The following is an 18332-nucleotide window of genomic DNA, read 5'->3' on the forward strand; positions in this document are numbered from 1 at the left end:
AAAAATATCGAGGCATTTAAGCATCCATTTTCTTTAATTTTCTCAACTAGGTTTATGCAAACCTTTTCGAAATCGACTTTATTATCTACCTATGCAATTCTTTTTTAATGGAATTGAGAAGCACACATACCAAATTCAGCTATTTATTTATTTGTCGTCTATATGACCAGTACAAATGTTTACTCTGTTATACTGTAGCCTGTAGGAATCGAGTATATTTCTTGCTGGAGATAAGGGTCGCTCAACTAAGTGGATTGCAGAAGATGCTTAGAGTTGGAAAATAACACTTGGGTACTCAAGTTGCATATCCAATAAAGACCTTGATCGGTGCAACTCGAGGGCTTGAAATTGATATATTTTTGAATCGGAGCAGACTAGGTATGCATTCTTTGGTTTCTCGATCAGTGGAATCTCTAAGTACTTGAGTGCTTAAAGAGTTAAAGCCTTCCTCTTGTTAGAAATGTAGCGACAACTATTAATGTAATAACTCATATTTTAAAAAGCTTTCATTCTGCTTTTAAGTATAATTATTGTTTTTAATCACACTCTTAAGCAACTCACAATCTTCTTTTAAGTATAATTATTTTTTTGAATCTCACTCTTAAAATTGTTTTGAAACAAATTTGAGTCTAGTAATTTAAGATTTTATTAATGATTGGATTTAGTTTAGTATTATCTATTAATCAGCTTAAAGATTTATTATCGACTTATTACAACGACTTGAAATTTTAGAAATCTACTCGACTAAAGAATAAAGATTTTTATAATTCTAAATTTTTATTATTTTATTTGAACGCGAATGTAAATTGTTATTCATATTTTATCAATTGAAAAGTGAAATTATTTTATTTATTAAATTAAATTATTAATACATTACTCCATATAAAAGAGTTATTTTAAATATTAAATGAATTATTCATATTATTTTGGAATTCCTTCCCTTCTCTCCTTTCACCTTGATGAGTGAGTCATCCCTTCCCTCACTCGCACACATTCACGCAAACACACTTCACCACGAATCCTCTCCTTCCTTCCTGCTCCTTGTGTCGCCGCGCCACCGCGCCGCCAGCCGTCTCCCTCTCGCTGGCGACGCTGATTCTGCTGCTGAGGATGTTCGTTGTTGTTGTGTTGATTCTGCTGCTGCTCCCCTCGTCTCTCATTCCTCTCGTCCAAGCTTCGTGATGCCGCCGCCAATGGTGGCCGCTAAACCACCCTCATCTAGACCTCATCTTCAATTGGTAAACCATCTAAATCCTTTCATTAATTGATTGAATTAGATTTTGATTTAAAATTTCAAACCTAATTGAATTTCTTTCTCCTGTTGTGGGTGCGCCACCCCTTTTGGGTTGTCGGTGCGACGATGTTCCATCGCCGATGTTGTATGTTGTTGGAGGTTGATCGGTGTTGATCGTTGTGTTCTTGTTCCTCTCCCCTCCTTGAATTTGATTGGTATTCTTTTCCCTCAATTGCAAACTTTTCTGTCATTCTTTCTGAATCGTGTATCTCCACTCCTCCCCTCCTCTCTTTTGGACTTCAAATTTTAAGAATTATGTGTTTCTCTTTATAGTGTACGACCTATTTTTTTGTGATTATTTTACATTTCCTTATCTTTGCAATTTATATTCTGTAAAGAATTTATTGGTTCTTGCTTATAATTCCTCATTACTTCTTGGTCACTAGTAGAAACACCTCAAAAGCTTCCTGCCCTGATATTTCTAGAACTGATAATTTAATACATGAAAAGTTGATTGTTTTTTTCTTCAAAAAAAATTGAACTGCAGATGCCCTGGTTATGTGTAAAACATGAGCATACGAGGACTGAGTATTGTGCATCTAAAGCTTTTTCTTTTCTTTTTTAAAGTGTATTTTATAATTTTGTTAGTTCGTCTAAGAACCGTTTCCTGGTTGCTTTATATGCCTATTATTCTCGTACTTTTGGTGGTTTGAAACACAAATTTTTGCCGTAGTAAATGGTATTGTTGAAGGGTATAGCCACAAGAAAAGTAGTAGAAGAGAAAAAAACGCACTAGTTGTAGAAGTTCCAATACGGAGTAGTTTATATCAATTGCTTGTTTATGGGGAAGAAACGTATTGATTCAACTTGAATTCTATGGTTACTTGTACAGCGAGGGTTGGGGCATTGTCCTAGTAACCCTGCTAAGGGAGGTTCTTTAAAGGGTCATTTGGCGTATTTTCCAGGGACATGTATATCCATAAAGTGGAGTTGTGGTGTCTGTAATTAAGTTAGTTGTGATGATAGATAACTCGACCCGTTTATAAAACAAAAATGTAAATTAGGAGCAATTGATCGGAAATTTTGTTCTGAGTGAAGAGTTGTCGGACACTGGAAGTTGTTAAGGACTATGGGTAACATGTTATATAAGGTCAATACGAGTTGTAGATGTGTTAAGCAAATGTTGGGGTGGACTGTGGAAGCAAGCTAACAAACAATCCAATACAGAGTCCAATTTGTTTAGCTAACTTATCTTTAGTTTAAGCCATGTAATTATTCTCCCACAATTTATGACTGAAGTGCGCCCAAGTCTTATCCATAAACAACACATCTTACTTATAATATGTTCAGTTTTTTACTTGACTGCAAAATTTGAGATTCTCATGTGTCTTGTGCAATATTGCTGCCTTATTTCGTAGAGTTACACTCGTTTTATTTGATCAGAATTAAGCACTCAATATATATATATATATATATATATATAAAACTATTCTCTAATCAGTTACACATACTAACTATACTCAGTGTATGTAATATAAATCTATGACGAAAACAACTAATTAGGTAGTTTGGAAATCTAATAATATAAGAGATAAGAGTAGTGCGTAATTTCATATGGCCTGATATAGCCTCAGCTGTTAGTTTTAACTCAACACAAGGATGTTTGATGCTCAATGCTCCAGCGTAGGTATTGGTTGCTGAAACTTAGCAATTTAGCAGCAACACAAGCTTGCAAGTGTAGCATATTGATGTACTTATTTTGGTGGCACTTACAAAATCTTAATTTCAGGTCATGCTTGTGCTTTCCACTTACTGCAGCAGATTGTTCAAAGACTTCTGCCTCGATGCTGATACAACGCTTGCCACTTTAAGACTCACCATGGTTGTTTTACCTTGTTTTTAACTAATAAGATATTGCTTATCTCAGGGTATCTGACATATCTCATTCTCACCCTATTTTTTGAAATCGTTTGCCTAAGTAGTACTCTCTATATGACCTTCATGATAAGAGTTGTTGCTGTATTGTGTTACACACTGATAATATTTGTTGTTGCTGCTGATTTGTTGTTGGTTATGCTGCTGCTGTGTTGCTCTCACGTTGCTGCTATGTTGCTATCATGCTGCTGCTGTCTTGTTGCTGCTGTCTTGCTACTATTGTTCTGCTGCTGCTGTCTTGCTGTTGTTCTGCTGATATTGCTGGTCTACAGACACTGCTGTTGTTCTGTTTTGTTAGCTTGCTTTGAATTTTCATTAATTTTTGTTTATGCACCAATCTAGTGAAATCTAACCATGTATTAAAGATGTCAACAGTGATAGAAATATCCGATTATACCAATCAAGCATCTTTTAAGACACGTTATTTTTTTTGTTTTTTTGTTAGTTTTGGCTTGCGGGTTGTTGCAAGCCCTAGGGTGTTTATTTTGGTTGAGGTTTAACAACAATTGGTCCTCTTTTTGGTTAATAATAGTATTTGGAGTTGATACATCTTTGATTCCTATGACATTTGTTGGTTTACTTTTCTTAATTTATCATGGTTATTTCTTATAGGTGATCGTGCTTGCAAATGTATGAAATAAATACGCTAGCTTTAATTCCAGTGTCTCTAAACACCTTTTATGACAATATCAAATTGCATCTAAATATCATTATTTAAAAAAAAAAAATTGCATCTAATTATATATAGAGACATAATTAAATGGTTGCCCCTAAATATACCTCGTTTTAGAAAAACTTTTTTATACTGCCTCTAATTATATTTCGAGGCAAATTTATATGGTTTCCCCCGACTTTTTATTTTTCCTCTAATTATATTTTGAGGCAAAATTATATGGCTGCCCCTAAAGGTATAGTGTCTTTAGAATCAACATTTAATATTGCCTCTAAATATATTTTGATGCAAGAATGTATATTAGCCTCTAATTATATTTTGGGACAAGAATATACGGATGCCTCTAATTATATTTTGAGGCAAAAATATGTGGTTGCATCTAATTATATTTTGAGGCAAAAGTATATGATTGCCTCTAATTATATTTTGAGGCAAGTATAAATGGATGCCTCTAATTATATTTAGGGGCAATAATATGGGGTTTCCTCTAATTATATTTTGAGGCAGGGATATATGGTTGCCTCTAAATGTATGGGCTTTTAGAGGCAACACATTGTGTTGCCTCAAAAAGGGGCCTTTAGAGGCAACCACTAATTAGCGACGGACTTATTAGAGGCATCCACTTTTTTGCTTCAAAAACCCATTAGAGGCCAAATCCCCATTTTTAGAGGCAATTATGACTTGCCCCTGTATCCGATTATTCTAGTAGTGATGCTCCTAAAGTATGTATGTGACGACGGAGGAATGGAACTATGCATGGAGATCAACAGCAAGCACGGGACTGCTACCTCACCACTCTTAATCCGTCAGCATGGAGGAAGAAGTCCGCCGGAACCACCAGCAGCTAACGAGATTATTCCAGTTAAGCTAGAAAAAAGTGCCTAAGATTTTCAATAGTCTAGTCAAGGTATTTTATGTAAAGAGCCTACAAAACGGCCGAAAAAGTATGTAAGAGCCAACAAAACGGCCTGTATTATGCGCCTACAAAACGACCAACCTACTTTGCTACTTAGCTAAATATGCACTAATTTTATGAAAATATTTTTACTATCAATTCTGAACTCTCACTATCACTACGGCACAGCAAGCCATATGTCGGAACACTCATAGCTAAGACGTAAAAAACACACACAAATTGACTCAATAAGACGGTCAATCAAAACTGACGACTCCTCATCGGCAGCGTCAACAAAGACTAATCGGTTGATGGCCTAAGAAGTGGCCTAGATTAAGGCCCCAAATTACACTGATCACCTAAAACACTGGGGTTACCTTCCACACATGGGCAAAGAAAACTTGTTCCCAAGAAAATCAGTATGAAACTGAGACGGAATAAAAACATACGTGCACAGAAGGCACAAATATTCATACATACGCTCACGGCGCAAAAACCCAAAAAAAAATTGCCAAAAGGCACCATTGTTAATACAAGCGCCTACGGCGCCATAAAAGCCAACAGTAAATAAAAAACCTAAGGAAAAGGTGTTAGGTTATGAATAATATAAACAATATATTTCATGCGGAAAAACCCTAAAGCCAAGAATCCAAATTAATTGCCACATAGTCAATTAGCATAATTAGGATCCATACAATGGGATGCGTGCCTTCCCTAGGTGCTCCCGAACCGAACAAAAACACGTTTAGGACTCCAAATGTCGCCCCTCCGTAGATAGTCCACAACACGTTCGGATCCGCCTTAGATTCAACCAACTAAAATATTCTCTAAGGTATTATGTGCACTCGGGAAACTCACAATAAAGTTAGGAAAATATTAAATTCTCTCTTGAACTTAATGTATTATATTACTTATGAATTGCATTATAAATTGTGATCATGAACCACATATTTGTAGGGTGCAAATAACGGAGTTAGAATTCTACTAGGATTCGAATAACTAAATCCATTAGGATTCTAGTTAAATAATATCATTAGCATTTTACGTTTAATCAAATACCTAAGTATTTCATATTTAACTAAAATATCCAATTTGAGTAGAATTAGGAAAACGCGATTACTTAAAAACGAAGTAATCATAACCGGCCAAGGTATTGCATGCGTGGCCCTTGAGCCCATGTTGCTATGCAGCCCGCAGCCACCCCTTTCGCGCATCCCCCAACACGTAGGCCCACGAGTGGCGCTGCTGCTTGCTTGCTGGCCCAAGGGCGCTGGCAGCATGCACGCGGCCCACTTGGGCACTACTGCTGCTCGGCCTACTCTGTGCGCGCGGGCTTGTTGGGCGTTGGGCCTGGCTTCGCGCTGGGCCTTGCGTCTTGCAAGCTCGTTCGTCGATCATTCGTACGTCGCGCTTCCAATTCGTTTTCTGATTTCGGAATTCATTTCCGATTCGAACAAATATTTAATATTTTCGATTACGGAATTTATGTCTGATTCAAACAAATATTTAATATGTCCGTTTCCGGAATTTATTTCCGATTCCGACAATATTTCGGATTACGGTAATATTTCCGTTTCCGGCAATATTTCCGATTCCGACAATATTTCTATTTCCGATACGTACCATGTTTCCATTTCCGGCAACATCTACCACTTGGATAATATTTATATTTCCGTTATGATCCATATTTCCGTTTCCGGCAATATCATCATTTCCGGAGCATTCTAAATTTTGCCTTTTGACGATTTTCAGCTCCCACTGGAATCGAGATCGGTCGTTTCCGAATGTTCATAAATAGAGTATTTAATTCACTTAAAGACTTGATCCGTTCACGTACTATTTGTGTGACCCTACGGGTTCAGTCAAGAGTAAGTTGTGGATTAATATTATTAATTCCACTTGAACTGAAGCGATCTCTAGCCAGGCATACAGCTCACTTGATCTCACTGAATTATTAACTTGTGTAATTAATTAATACTGAACCGCGTTTATTAGACTTTGCATTGAATGCATACTTGGACCACGGGCATTATTTCCTTCAGTCTCCCACTTGTCCTTAGGGACAAGTGTGCATTGCCTAATTCCTTTGTCGCTTGATGCTTGCTCATGAACATAAGGTAAGAGTAGTCATCCTTATTATGTCCAAAGGTATTTCTCGGTTTCCGAGTTCAACTGATCAAATAAACAGATAATCATAACCTATGATTCATCTGAGCACGGCCATGCATTTTTCAGTTTCTAACTCTCCGAGTGGCCTTGTACAACTTTCAGCATCTCATCCTGATTTATGGGAGGACAATCCCAATCTTGTGATCTTGAGGTTAGAGTTCGTTTGATAGGTGATTACCTGAGCATTGCCCTTATAGTCTCCTTTTACGGTGCGATGCTTGACAACGTCAAAGTAACCAGTTCTCAAACAAGTAATCTCAAATCACTCAGGTAGTGAGGATTAGTGTCTAATAATGTAATGAAATTTACTTATTACAGATTTTCATTTCTTACAGTAAAGTTTCATAGGTCTGTCTGATACTAATCTTCTCAAGTAAGTATCTATGCAAATGATTGTGACATTGCCATGTCCACATAGTTCAAGAAACAGAACTACTAGTCATCTTGCATTTTAGTCGTCTAGCGTTTTCTATGCGTCCACCTTTATAGAAAACTTCTGACCAGGGACCTTTTTCAACTTTTGATATTCAAGTTCACTTGATACACATTTCTTATTCACAGGATTGCTCCTGACAGTCTATCTTGAATATATTGGCAAATTGAAAGGACTCGTCATTTAATACTAAACCAAGATTAAATGGAATATGAAATTATATTTCATATATGATAAATGTTCAACCCCAGTGTTTTACAACCATGGGCCTCGAACCCATCTTTAAAAAAATTTATGGAATTCAAAACTATGCTTGATTTCCAGTGCCACAATCTGAGTGTTGTATTTCACTTGTTGCATAGGTTTAGTTATCTTGCTTTGCCAATCTTAATTAATATCCTTTTCATCGAATGTCTTTCGAGATAGGATGATAAGATCTTTTGAGTTTGTTTATTATGTGATCTAGTCTTTCTTACTTCAATAGTAGTTCTACGCATTTTGCAATGAAGAACCATCAAGTTAGCAGACATGTGATCTACCCAAGTTCAGTGAAGAACTCTTAACGTAAACAACCCTGTTTTATTGCTTCTTAGGCAATAAGTACTATTACTTCAACTGTATAGGTTGCTAGTGATGCTTTGTTTGGATTTACTTATCCAAGCAGTTCACAGATATGTGGAAGACTTTCCATCTGTATCTCAGAACATAGAAATTAATATTTTAATTTCCCACGCAATAACTCATGGTCTCCAATCCATGTTGCCATTTCAAAACACGATTCTCTAAAGATCTTTAACTCGTCTTTACCAATGGTTAACTCAAAAGGGATCTTGCTTGATCCTTTGCCAGTGTTTATGCGTGTAGCATCAATATTTAGCATATCTTTATTTCCTTGAATCAAGAACTTATTCCTATGTACCTTTTCAAGTACCATAAGTTTTTCTTAATCTCAATCTAGTTGATGTTTACTTAGACCAATAGAGATTGGTATATGTTCGTCATGCCTAAAGCCATACGATACATTTTTGGCGATCCTTATATTATATCATACATGATAAATTCTTTTGCAGAATAATTCCCAATTGAATTCTATTCATGTAATTTTAGCTCATCTAGTTTCAGTAGATACTAAATCTAGCTAAATTCTTTGACATATAATATAGGTTAAGAATCTCATTTAGGTCCTTTGATGTTTAACTAGTAAATGCTTATACATAGTTCAAACATTTACTTAGATTTATTCACATTGGTCGAATATCTCCAATGTAGTCTTTCGTGTTTGATTTAGTAAATGCCATTACTTAATCTAAACCAATATTATAAGATCTTTGCAAAGAGATCTTAATACCCAGTATGTACTAAGTTTCGACTTGGTCCATCATTGACGAATAATTTCAAATCTAAGTCATTAGCATTTGAATGTCATTTCACAATAGAGAGATATGTGTGTGATACACATAGGACCAATTAAGTTTTACGTACTCCCACTAAACTTATTATATATCTATAATAATCATGTACATTTTATGAAACTAAAATACTTATTAGCTTCACTAAAATACAGTTCCCATTCCCAATTGCTTGCTTAAATCCATACCCGAATTTCATAAGCTAGCATTCATTTTAAGCATTATTTGGATCCACAAATCCTATGACATACCATGTACATAGTTTCTTCCAACATTTGATTGAGGAATACGTTTTGTCATCCAATTGCCATATGTACCAATATGAAATCATTGCTTGATTTATAGACTTGAGCATTACGACTATGCATGAGGTTTCAACACAATCCACGCCATGAATTTCCTTGTAACCTTTAGCTTTGTGTGTGTACACAATTCCATGTTTGATGGTTTTTATCCTTAGAACCAATATGCAACCAATAGGTGTTAATCTATTCTTGCAAATCAACAAAATTTCAATTTTGTCATCAAAACATGGGTTTTTTGCGATTTAACACCTACAAAAAATCCAAATTTGTGTTTTACCACCTAAAAATCTCAAACTTTTATATTACCACCTAAAAAAAATTAAAAAAATTCGTTTTACCAACTTTTAATAGTAAAGCTAACGAAATCGTTATTGAACCCACTTCAACGGCTAGTATAGCATAACCCTCATAAAATTCAACAATGTTTAAGCATGTTGTATATTACTATAAGTTTGTAATTTGATTAATTTGGATATTTGAAGTGCAAAAATGGTTGGTGAGAATTTAAGAATAGTAAATAAGAAGGTGAAAAAATTGAAAGAGAATGAGTAAAAAAATATAATCACATAATTTGGTTAAAGAGAAGCTTAATTTTTGGGCTCCACGAACGTTTTCGTTAACTTTGCCGTTAAAAGGTGGTAAAATGAACTTTTATTTATTTTTTTAGGTGGTAAAATTAATGTTTTTAGAATTTTAGGTGGTAAAACACAAATTTGGATTTTTTTTTAGGTGGTAAAACACAAAATTTCCTCAAAACATTGAATATGTTTTATGGCCTTTAACCATCTAAAACATTTGAGTCTATATATGGCCTCTAACCATTTTAGGGAATCTAGGTTTCGTCATATCTTTCTTACAAGTCACAAACTCATTAATCTACATGATAATAGTTTGATTATAAGTTGTAGGTTTCTTCACTATCTAATAGAAGAATCTCATAGTTCCAGTGACCTGAACTCTATGTTTCTTCACTATCTAATAGAAGAATCTCATAGTTTCAGTGACTTGAACTCTATGCCTACTTGGGTATAGAACATCAAACAATAGAATATCAACAAATACTTGAAAGTCCTTTGAATATTCTGTTCTATTTGAAACACTTGTAAAGTCTTCTAAGAGATGCCTATTCTTTAAAGCCACTTCTAAAGTCCTTAAAGAATAAGTGTTCAGATTTTCTGAAGAACTTCGAAAAGACTCCAGAATGTCCGTTTATGTTTTTTGTTCGCCTCGAAGACTTTCGAGGTCTATTTTCTCCCACTTGTCATTTTGGAAACGAATCTTCAAAAGGACATTATTTCGAGCAAACAAACATTGTGTTCTCAAACATTCTTGGTAGAAACAATACCCTTGTGTCTCATTTGAATAAATCACAATGAAACATACATCTATTCTTGGGTTTTAGTTTGTTGAATAACAAACACTAAGCTCCCACTGAGTTTAGAAACTCTTTAGATTTATATATATATATATATATATATATATATATATATATATATATATATATATATATATATATATATATATATATATATATATATATATATATATATATATATATATATATATATATATATATTGAAAAGATATTGTGATATTACTTTTCAATAGCTTTGACGAATTTGGTTTAGTTTGGTGGTAGTTGAGCATTTTGTTTAGAAATTATAGGAAAAATCTTTATGATTCATCATTGATCGAATCAAGTACTAATTGACTTCGATTATTCCAATTTAGATATACCATATCTTATGGAGCTCAATTGTTGAATTACAACACACAATCATTGATGAACATATTTGGTATAAGTAATCATCAACATGATCTAACCTAGATCTTTATGATTTCATGCCAAGTGGACGATTTTATACTTTTCTATGAATCTTTGAACTAGCCAAACAGATTCAAACTTATATCACTTTGAATAAATAAATCCATATTCACTCAAAACCATGTGAAATAATAAAGTCATAAAATCTTTCTCTATTGTCTAGGTGTTCTAACAATAGTTCGTATCCTTTATTACTTTAAACAAGTAAGACTAGCTTGTCTTGAATGATCTAGAAATCAATCAACTTTCAAAAATCCATCAAAATAGAGCTTTAGAACGTTAACTTGTTGATATGGTCTCAGTAACAATGCTAAAGGTTAGTGGAACTCAAATCAAGAGGTTGATTTGAACCTAGTAAAGTTCTTATTGTTAAAGAGTTATTTGTTTTAATCAAGCATATTGACTCGACCCGTAAATGACCATTTCATTCAAATCACTAGAGGAAAGAACCTCAAGTGCGGGCTCATTTTAAGGGGTTTAGTGCAGGATTTTACATGTGCAGCACATGGCCTGCCCGCACTTGATGTTTTTCAAGTGCTGCCAAAATATTGGCAGCACTTGATGTTTCAAGTGCTGCCAATTTTGAAAATGAGCCCGCACTTGACATATTTTGTGCTGCCAATTTTAGAAAATGAGCCCGCACTTGACATATTTGGTGCTGCCAATATTGAAAATGAGCCCGCACTTGACATATTTGGTGCTACCAAATTTGAAAATGAGCCCGCACTTGACATAAAAAGGGGCAGCACAAGCATAAAAATGAGCCGCACTTGATATATAAATGAGCCGCACTTGGCTTATAAATGAGCCGCACTTGGCCTATAAATGAGCCGCACTTGATCTAGATTTGTTGTGTAACCGATTTCCCTGCTACATATTACAATTTGACCACGCCACTAATTAGCCTCCATACGTCATATAAAAACTATCCAATTATATAGATAATTAAAATAAATAGTATATAATTGTAAATATAAAAGTCGTTTACATTACAATTATATAAAAAAACTAGCATCCATAATTTAAGATTCAGTACAAGAAAATATCAAAGACAATCACTACTAATGACGTTTGCCAACATTTCTCAAACTTCATGTATCTCCTCAAAGGTGAAAGGCCGCTCCCTCGGATTATTGAATACCTTTAAAATATCAACCATCAAAAAATATATATATATACATTTTAGTTATATTATAAATATTGAATCGTACAAAAAATTAAGACTTAATTTGTTCATCACAAAGAAATAATGAACCGTGTAATAATAAAATGGCTAATTTCGGTCCCAACTTTCAACTAATGAAATTAAATGAGTATTTCAAAGTCTTTCCATGTTTAATACACTTAGTTTTATGTTTCAAACACTCATTCTCACTCGTATTGGTGAATTTATGCACATTTAAGCCTCGTTTGATCATTATCGTTCACATTTTGACTAAAATGGCTAATTTCGGTCACAACTTTCAACTAATGAACTTTCATGAGTATTTTAAAGTCTTTCCATGTTTAATACACTTAGTTTTATGTTTCAAATACTCATTCTCACCCATTTTGGTGAAGTTATGCACATTTAAGCCTCGCTAGTTCATTATCGGTCACATTTTGACTAAAATGGCTAATTTCGGTCCCAACTTTCAAATAATGAACTTAAATGAGAATTTTAAAGTATTTACATGTTTAATACACTTAGTTTTATGTTTGAAAGACTCATTCTCACGCATTTTGGTGAAGTTATGCATGTTTAAGCCTCGTTAGTTCATTATCGGTCACATTTTGACTAAAATGGCTATTTTCGGTCCCAACTTTCAACTAATGAACTTAAATGAGTATTTCAAAGTATTTTCATGTTTTATACACTTATTTTTATGTTTGAAAGACTCATTCCCACCCATTTTGGTGAAGTTAAGCATATTTAAGCCTCGTTAGTTCATTATCGGTCACAATTTGACTAAAATGGCTAATTTCGGTCCCAACTTTCAAGTAATGAACTTAAATGTGTATTTCAAAGTCTTTTCATGTTAGATACACTTAGTTTTATGTTTGAAAGACTCATTCCCACCTATTTTGGTGAATTTAAGCACATTTAAGCCTCGTTAGTTCATTATCGGTCACAATTTGACTAAAATGGCTAATTTCTGTCCCAACTTTCAACTAATGAACTTAAATGAGAATTTTAAAGTCTTTCCATGTTTAATACACTTGGTTTTATGTTTGAAAGACTCATTCTCACCCATTTTGGTGAAGTTATGCACATTTAAGCCTCGTTAGTTCATTATCGGTCACAGTTTGACTAAAATGGCTTATTTCGATCCCAACTTTCAACTAATGAACTTAAATGAGTATTTTAAAGTCTTTCCATGTTTTATACACTTAGTTTTATGTTTTAAAGACTCATTCTCACCCATTTTGGTGAAGTTATGCACATTTAAGCCTCGTTAATTTATTATCGGTCACATTTTTACTAAAATGGTTAATTTCGGTCCCACTTTCAACTAATGAACTTAAATGAGTATTTTAAAGTCTTTCCATGTTTACACTTAGTTTTATGTTTCAAAGACTCATTCTCGCCATTTTGGTGAAGTTAGGCACATTTAAGCTTCGTTAGTTCATTATCGGTTATGTTTTGACTAAAATGGCTATTTTCGGTCCTAACTTTCAACTAATGAACTTAAATGAGTATTTTAAAGTCTTTCCATGTTTAATACACTTAGTTTTATGTTCCAAAGACTCATTCTCACCCATTTTGGTAAAGTTATGCACATTTAAGCCTCGTTAGTTCATTATCGGTCACATTTTGACTAAAATGACTTATTTCGGTCCCAACTTTCAACTAATGAACTTCAATAAATATTTTAAACCTTTTACAAGTTTAATAAACTTAATTTTATGTTTCAAAGACTCTTTATCACCTATTTTGGTAGAGTTATGCACATTTAAGACTCGTTTGATCATTATAGGTCACATTTTGACTAAATTGCCTTATTTCGGTCACAACTTTTAACTAATGAACCTAAATAATTATTTTAAACCCGGTACATGTTTAATATAGGGGTGTTTTTGTCTATTACCTTCCTTTGTCACCTTTTCTTAATATGTTGCCAAAATAAAGTGCGTCAACTAAAAACAGAACATAGGAAGTATTAGTTGCTAAACAAGGTTTTATCTTTATAAAATAAATACACAGTTAAAGTATTCCTTTCTTATTTCCAACTCAAAGTTCTTGTCATTGTCATTTCCTTCTTCTTCTAGTAAGTTTCATTAATAAGCTGATTCAGTTTGCATTCAAAAGCTGATTCAAAGCATAAATGATGGGAAGGTAACAAACCTCAGCAGCCGCTAGAGTAGCAGCACGAGCAGCATCTGCAGATGCAAGAGCAGCTTGTTCTTCTTCAGACAACAGAACGTTCCCATCTTCCTCTAACTTGTTACCTGGTCCGCCGTTTGAAACTTGTGATGCTGATGATCGATCATCTATTTTTGAGCCAAACCCAGTTTCTAATTTCACTTGTTTTACAGCTAGCTTCTTTGAGCTCGGATTGACCTTATTTCCAGCTGCAGAATGCTGCACATGTATATGCTGAATTTTTCATGTTTCTCAATAACTTCAAGCCACCATTAGTAGTCTTCTCCTTACGGAAAACCTCAATCCACATGTTAACCAACTAGCTTGCAATGTTGCGTATGTCACGGCTAGTATGAACACAGACTTTCTCTTTGACAATTTTTCCAATACCTACATTTAAAACCATAGTATTTACATATGAGAAATCTACTGAACGTTGCCATACTTCTTATGCAGGAAAACACACAAATCATCTTAATATCATTGTTCAAACACAAAAACCTTATTTATGCAAGGAACAGACAGGAGTTTAATTGAAGGAAAAGGAACAGTTGAAAGAGGATTGCAAACCAAATATAAGCACAAACCTAAGTCGAAAATGGTCGTAGAGGAGCATATCAAAAACTGCTGGTGAACAGTGTGTTGCACAGTCTAGGCATCCCGGAATTCTAGAGCAAGCTGCTGGTGAATAGCTCGTAGAAATGTCACCTTTGTGCACCTGTAGAAGCCAAGTTATATTCAGACTCTTCACAGAATACAAAGGGAAGTAATGAACTACTGATGCTATAAATCATAAACTGGCTGAATTCTTTTTACTAGCCTGGATTACTGTTAGGAACATCCACATATTCATCTTACTATAATTAGATAGTTAGTCAATACAAAAGATTATCATAGTTCTTTCAAACTCAATTTCGACATATTTATGCACCATCTAAGAACAATAGCAGAAGAGCATATCAACACCAAGAACAATACAGATCAGACGGAACAAACAACAGACTTCAGGGAAAGAAAGTAAAATAGCTACTTAAAGACATTCAATAATTCTTTTTTAAAGAAAAGTTGCATTATGAGACACTTACAGTGGGTTGACATTTCTTAAATTGTCTTCTCCTCAACATCAAAAATTACTTTAACCTAACTTTTTCTCAACTATAAATAATTCTCAAATGTTTCATGTAATTCTTTCTAGCCAACCTAGAAACTGATCTTCCATTGCATGATGAACAACAGTGGTAGATTTTGGATAACCTCAAAAGGTTGGTTAAAGAATAATTTCGGTCACATACTCCATTTAGCAGTAGTAGAGCTAAATGCTTTACAAGCATGTTCCTGTATCACAGCAGAAGCTACAGAAATCTAGCCTAAGGGTGTTGTTTTGATGTGGATCCTATGATTGGTGAGACTTCAGAATACTGCAACCTTTTTCGCAGAAAATGGAAGCAACTTCAATGAAACTGAAAATTTCTAGGTTGCTTATAGTGGTTTTCTGTTTCTCAAAATGATACAGGTCAGTGTAAGCATGAGTGCATGACTAAATAATAATGGTTTTCTATTTCTGAGCAATAAGTGAACATGTTTGGTACATCTAAGCAATCTGATCTGAAGAAAACTAAGATTCACCAAACAAGAAAAAGAAAGATAACTACTTACTACCTTGGAGGTTATCCATTTTCCGTGAATCCAATCTTGGTGAGATCTCAAACTCGAATGATCAACTTCTCGTTTATCATCTGTAAAAGCAAATTGAACAATGTACTTCTTTCTGTTCAGAACTTTGTAGATTTCACCTATCCACCATCCACCAGCACACCACACATCTACTTCATCAAGACGCTTATAATGACCATGGTGCAGATTACAAGGAGGCAAAGATCTAACATCAGTAGGAGACACTTCTTCTCTTAAAGGCTGGTTCTCATCATTAGTTTTCAGACTGTCATATTCTACCAGGAAATTATCCATTCCAAACAATCTGATAATAGTGACTCCGTACCAGGATCTATGGTAACCATCTTCATCACTTTTAACCTCTACCAACATACCTTCTCTGAAAGTTTCTTGCCGTGGCTTTTCTGCATCTATCTTCTTTTCGTTTCTTGATTTTTGTTACGAAAGGAAAAGAAGCAGTTTCAATCAGTAACTGTTTTAATTAAGATCAAGACAACCATACCTTGTTCTTCTAGTATACAAAAGTTAGAGAAGTATGGCTCATGGTCATGGCAGATAGTAGTTTCATCTTATACAGGTAATCTCCTACCAAATGAAGAAATCATGCATACCAGAAAAGCTGGAACTCATTTACCAAATGAAGAAATCATGCATACTAGAAAAGATGAAATTTCCAACCAACTAGCTAAAGATTTTAAACAGAAAATAAAATAAACAAAATAAAAGGTTGGCACTCTTGCCAGAGTTAGATGATTTGCGTTAGATTGTTTCCAGATCTCAACAGACTAGCTAGAGCCTGGAAGTACAAACTACTACATCACCATGCAAGTCATCAGGATCCAAATAAGAAACTAACTAACTGGACAAGGGTGATCACTCTTAGCAGCACATATGCAACGGCAACACAACCACGTACAGATTTACAATTACATGCCACAAGAGTCGTTAGGGAGAAACAGTAATCACCACAGAGATATAACCCTTAGAAATCAAAATTCAGCCTAGGTAATGATACATCATCGATCAATTTCATCCTTGTGGACTCTGGGAATCAACTAAAGAATTTCCAATTCAAATTCGACATATTAGCAGCAATAGAATGCAGTCAGTACAGACAACACTGAACATATAAATCATATTTCATCACCTCTCCAGAATTGCCGTAATCCATCATTCAAATTATAAAAAAAAAATTAGAAACAATTATGTTTCTCTAACCAATATGATAGAATACAGAAAATTAGGTCAACGAAACTTCAAAATCTAATAATCACAACAACAACAAAACCCCAAAACGATTCATTTTGATACACCACACCCTTCAATCAATAAGAACCCTATAATAATACACAAACAAAGAAAGAAAAATTGAAATCACATGGACATTAATTGCAATATTACCTTGGCATCACTGGATGTCCTCCTGAACTTCTTAGTGCATCTCCCATTCCCGCTGAACTTCATCGAACAAATTTAAGAAAGCTAATGATTGATGTTCGGGGTGTCCTCCTGAAAATCCAATTCCAAAACAATCAACAGAAAGCCTAAATCAGAAATTAAAACACATTTGATCCTAATAGTTCCAATTTATCGGGGAGTAGAGACCTAATTCACGTAATTTCTCATAAATATATTTCAAAAATAACAAAAATAAAACCTAAATCTTTCAAATTAAACAAAAAACTAATTCATCATTACAGTAACAAGATTATCGGAAACAAGTAATTAAATTTAAATTACAAACCTACAAGATACAAGGAGGAGCGACGCGGCGGTGTGGAACAGCAGGGATGCAGCGGCCAGCGGCGGGGGGAACAACAGCGGTGAGCGGTGGGGGAACATCTGTGGTGATGCGGCGGTGGGGGAACAACAGTGCGGTGTGTGCAGGAAGTTTGAAACAGAGAGGGGAAGGAGAGAAACCAGAGAGGGGAAGAGAGGAAAACGGGAAATTGAAGTTACGTTGAACCAGAGGAGAGGAAGGAGAGAGAAGGGGAAATGAAATTTTTTTGGAAATATTTTGTGCGGGCTAGTTCGTAAAATAGCCCGTACTTGAACTCAAGCGCTGCCAATGTTCTAAAATGAGCCCGCACTTGTGAAAATATATTTTTTCTTTTTTTGTTTGTGCTCTCAAGTGCTGCCAATTTATCAAATGAGCCGCATTTGAAGGGAAGCACATGACAAATTTCCCTCTAGTGAATAAACAAACAAACATTGTTTTTGTTTTTCTTGAATGTGAGTCTTTTTGTGTTTGAAAACAGAAATTTACGTATGCTGATTATGGAACAAAATAGCCGTCAAGTTCCAGCCTTGAAAGGACTTTTAAACAAACTAGATGACCCTACAACTAATGTAGCATTGCTATGCTTCATTTTCCACTTGTAGGCCATTAGTGTAGCTTAGCTTCCATTGTTTGAGTTATTACCGAAGTAAAAACCTC

General features: G+C 34.6%; 2 protein-coding genes across 13 annotated transcripts; one reads left to right on the forward strand and one right to left on the reverse strand.

Annotated features, from left to right (window-relative positions):
• The first annotated feature begins 939 nt into the window (after positions 1–939).
• LOC110795677 (uncharacterized) lies at positions 940–3731 on the forward strand. Of its 10 annotated transcripts, none has more exons than XR_002535372.2 (3): positions 940–1238; positions 1394–1449; positions 3442–3731. XR_002535372.2 is itself a non-coding variant. In XM_022000692.2 (3 exons), the coding sequence occupies exons 1-3, from the start codon at positions 960–962 to the stop codon at positions 3475–3477; spliced, it is 408 nt and encodes a 135-aa protein (XP_021856384.1). In that variant the 5' UTR covers positions 940–959; the 3' UTR covers positions 3478–3588. The 10 variants fall into 10 exon arrangements, 1 of the variants encoding a protein (XP_021856384.1); XR_008923268.1 differs by lacking the exon at positions 1394–1449 and adding an exon at positions 3053–3162; XR_002535373.2 differs by lacking the exon at positions 1394–1449 and adding an exon at positions 3053–3116.
• Positions 3732–11792: 8061 nt separating this feature from the next.
• Positions 11793–17908, reverse strand: LOC110795666 (protein AGENET DOMAIN (AGD)-CONTAINING P1-like). Of its 3 annotated transcripts, none has more exons than XM_022000684.2 (6): positions 17644–17908; positions 17297–17404; positions 15878–16322; positions 14809–14939; positions 14204–14611; positions 11793–12019 (listed from the first exon to the last, which is right to left on the reverse strand). In XM_022000684.2, exons 2-5 carry the CDS (start codon positions 17341–17343, stop codon positions 14569–14571), a joined length of 666 nt encoding a protein of 221 aa, XP_021856376.1. In that variant the 5' UTR covers positions 17344–17404; positions 17644–17908; the 3' UTR covers positions 11793–12019; positions 14204–14568. The 3 variants fall into 3 exon arrangements, with proteins under 3 accessions (XP_021856376.1, XP_021856374.1, XP_021856377.1); XM_022000682.2 differs by having other exon boundaries at positions 17640–17908; XM_022000685.2 differs by having other exon boundaries at positions 15881–16322; positions 17640–17906.
• Positions 17909–18332: the final 424 nt, after the last annotated feature.

The sequence above is a fragment of the Spinacia oleracea genome, chromosome 6 (assembly GCF_020520425.1).
Source record: "Spinacia oleracea cultivar Varoflay chromosome 6, BTI_SOV_V1, whole genome shotgun sequence".
Lineage (NCBI taxonomy): Eukaryota > Viridiplantae > Streptophyta > Magnoliopsida > Caryophyllales > Amaranthaceae > Spinacia > Spinacia oleracea.

What these genes read in the sequence shown, in the direction of transcription:
- LOC110795677 (XM_022000692.2), top strand. Translation starts at nt 960, where the DNA reads ATGAGTGAGTCATCCCTTCCCTCACTCGCACACATTCACGCAAACACA. An exon ending in CTAGACCTCATCTTCAATTG is followed by an intron (nt 1,239 to 3,023) that starts GTAAACCATCTA and finishes TCTTAATTTCAG; the next exon opens with GTCATGCTTGTGCTTTCCAC. An exon ending in CCACTTTAAGACTCACCATG is followed by an intron (nt 3,117 to 3,441) that starts GTTGTTTTACCT and finishes GCTGGTCTACAG; the next exon opens with ACACTGCTGTTGTTCTGTTT.
- LOC110795666 (XM_022000684.2), bottom strand. Translation starts at nt 17,343, where the DNA reads ATGGGAGATGCACTAAGAAGTTCAGGAGGACATCCAGTGATGCCAAG. An exon ending in AATGGATAACCTCCAAGGTA is followed by an intron (nt 14,940 to 15,877) that starts GTAAGTAGTTAT and finishes TGGCTTCTACAG; the next exon opens with GTGCACAAAGGTGACATTTC. An exon ending in TACGACCATTTTCGACTTAG is followed by an intron (nt 14,612 to 14,808) that starts GTTTGTGCTTAT and finishes TTTTAAATGTAG; the next exon opens with GTATTGGAAAAATTGTCAAA.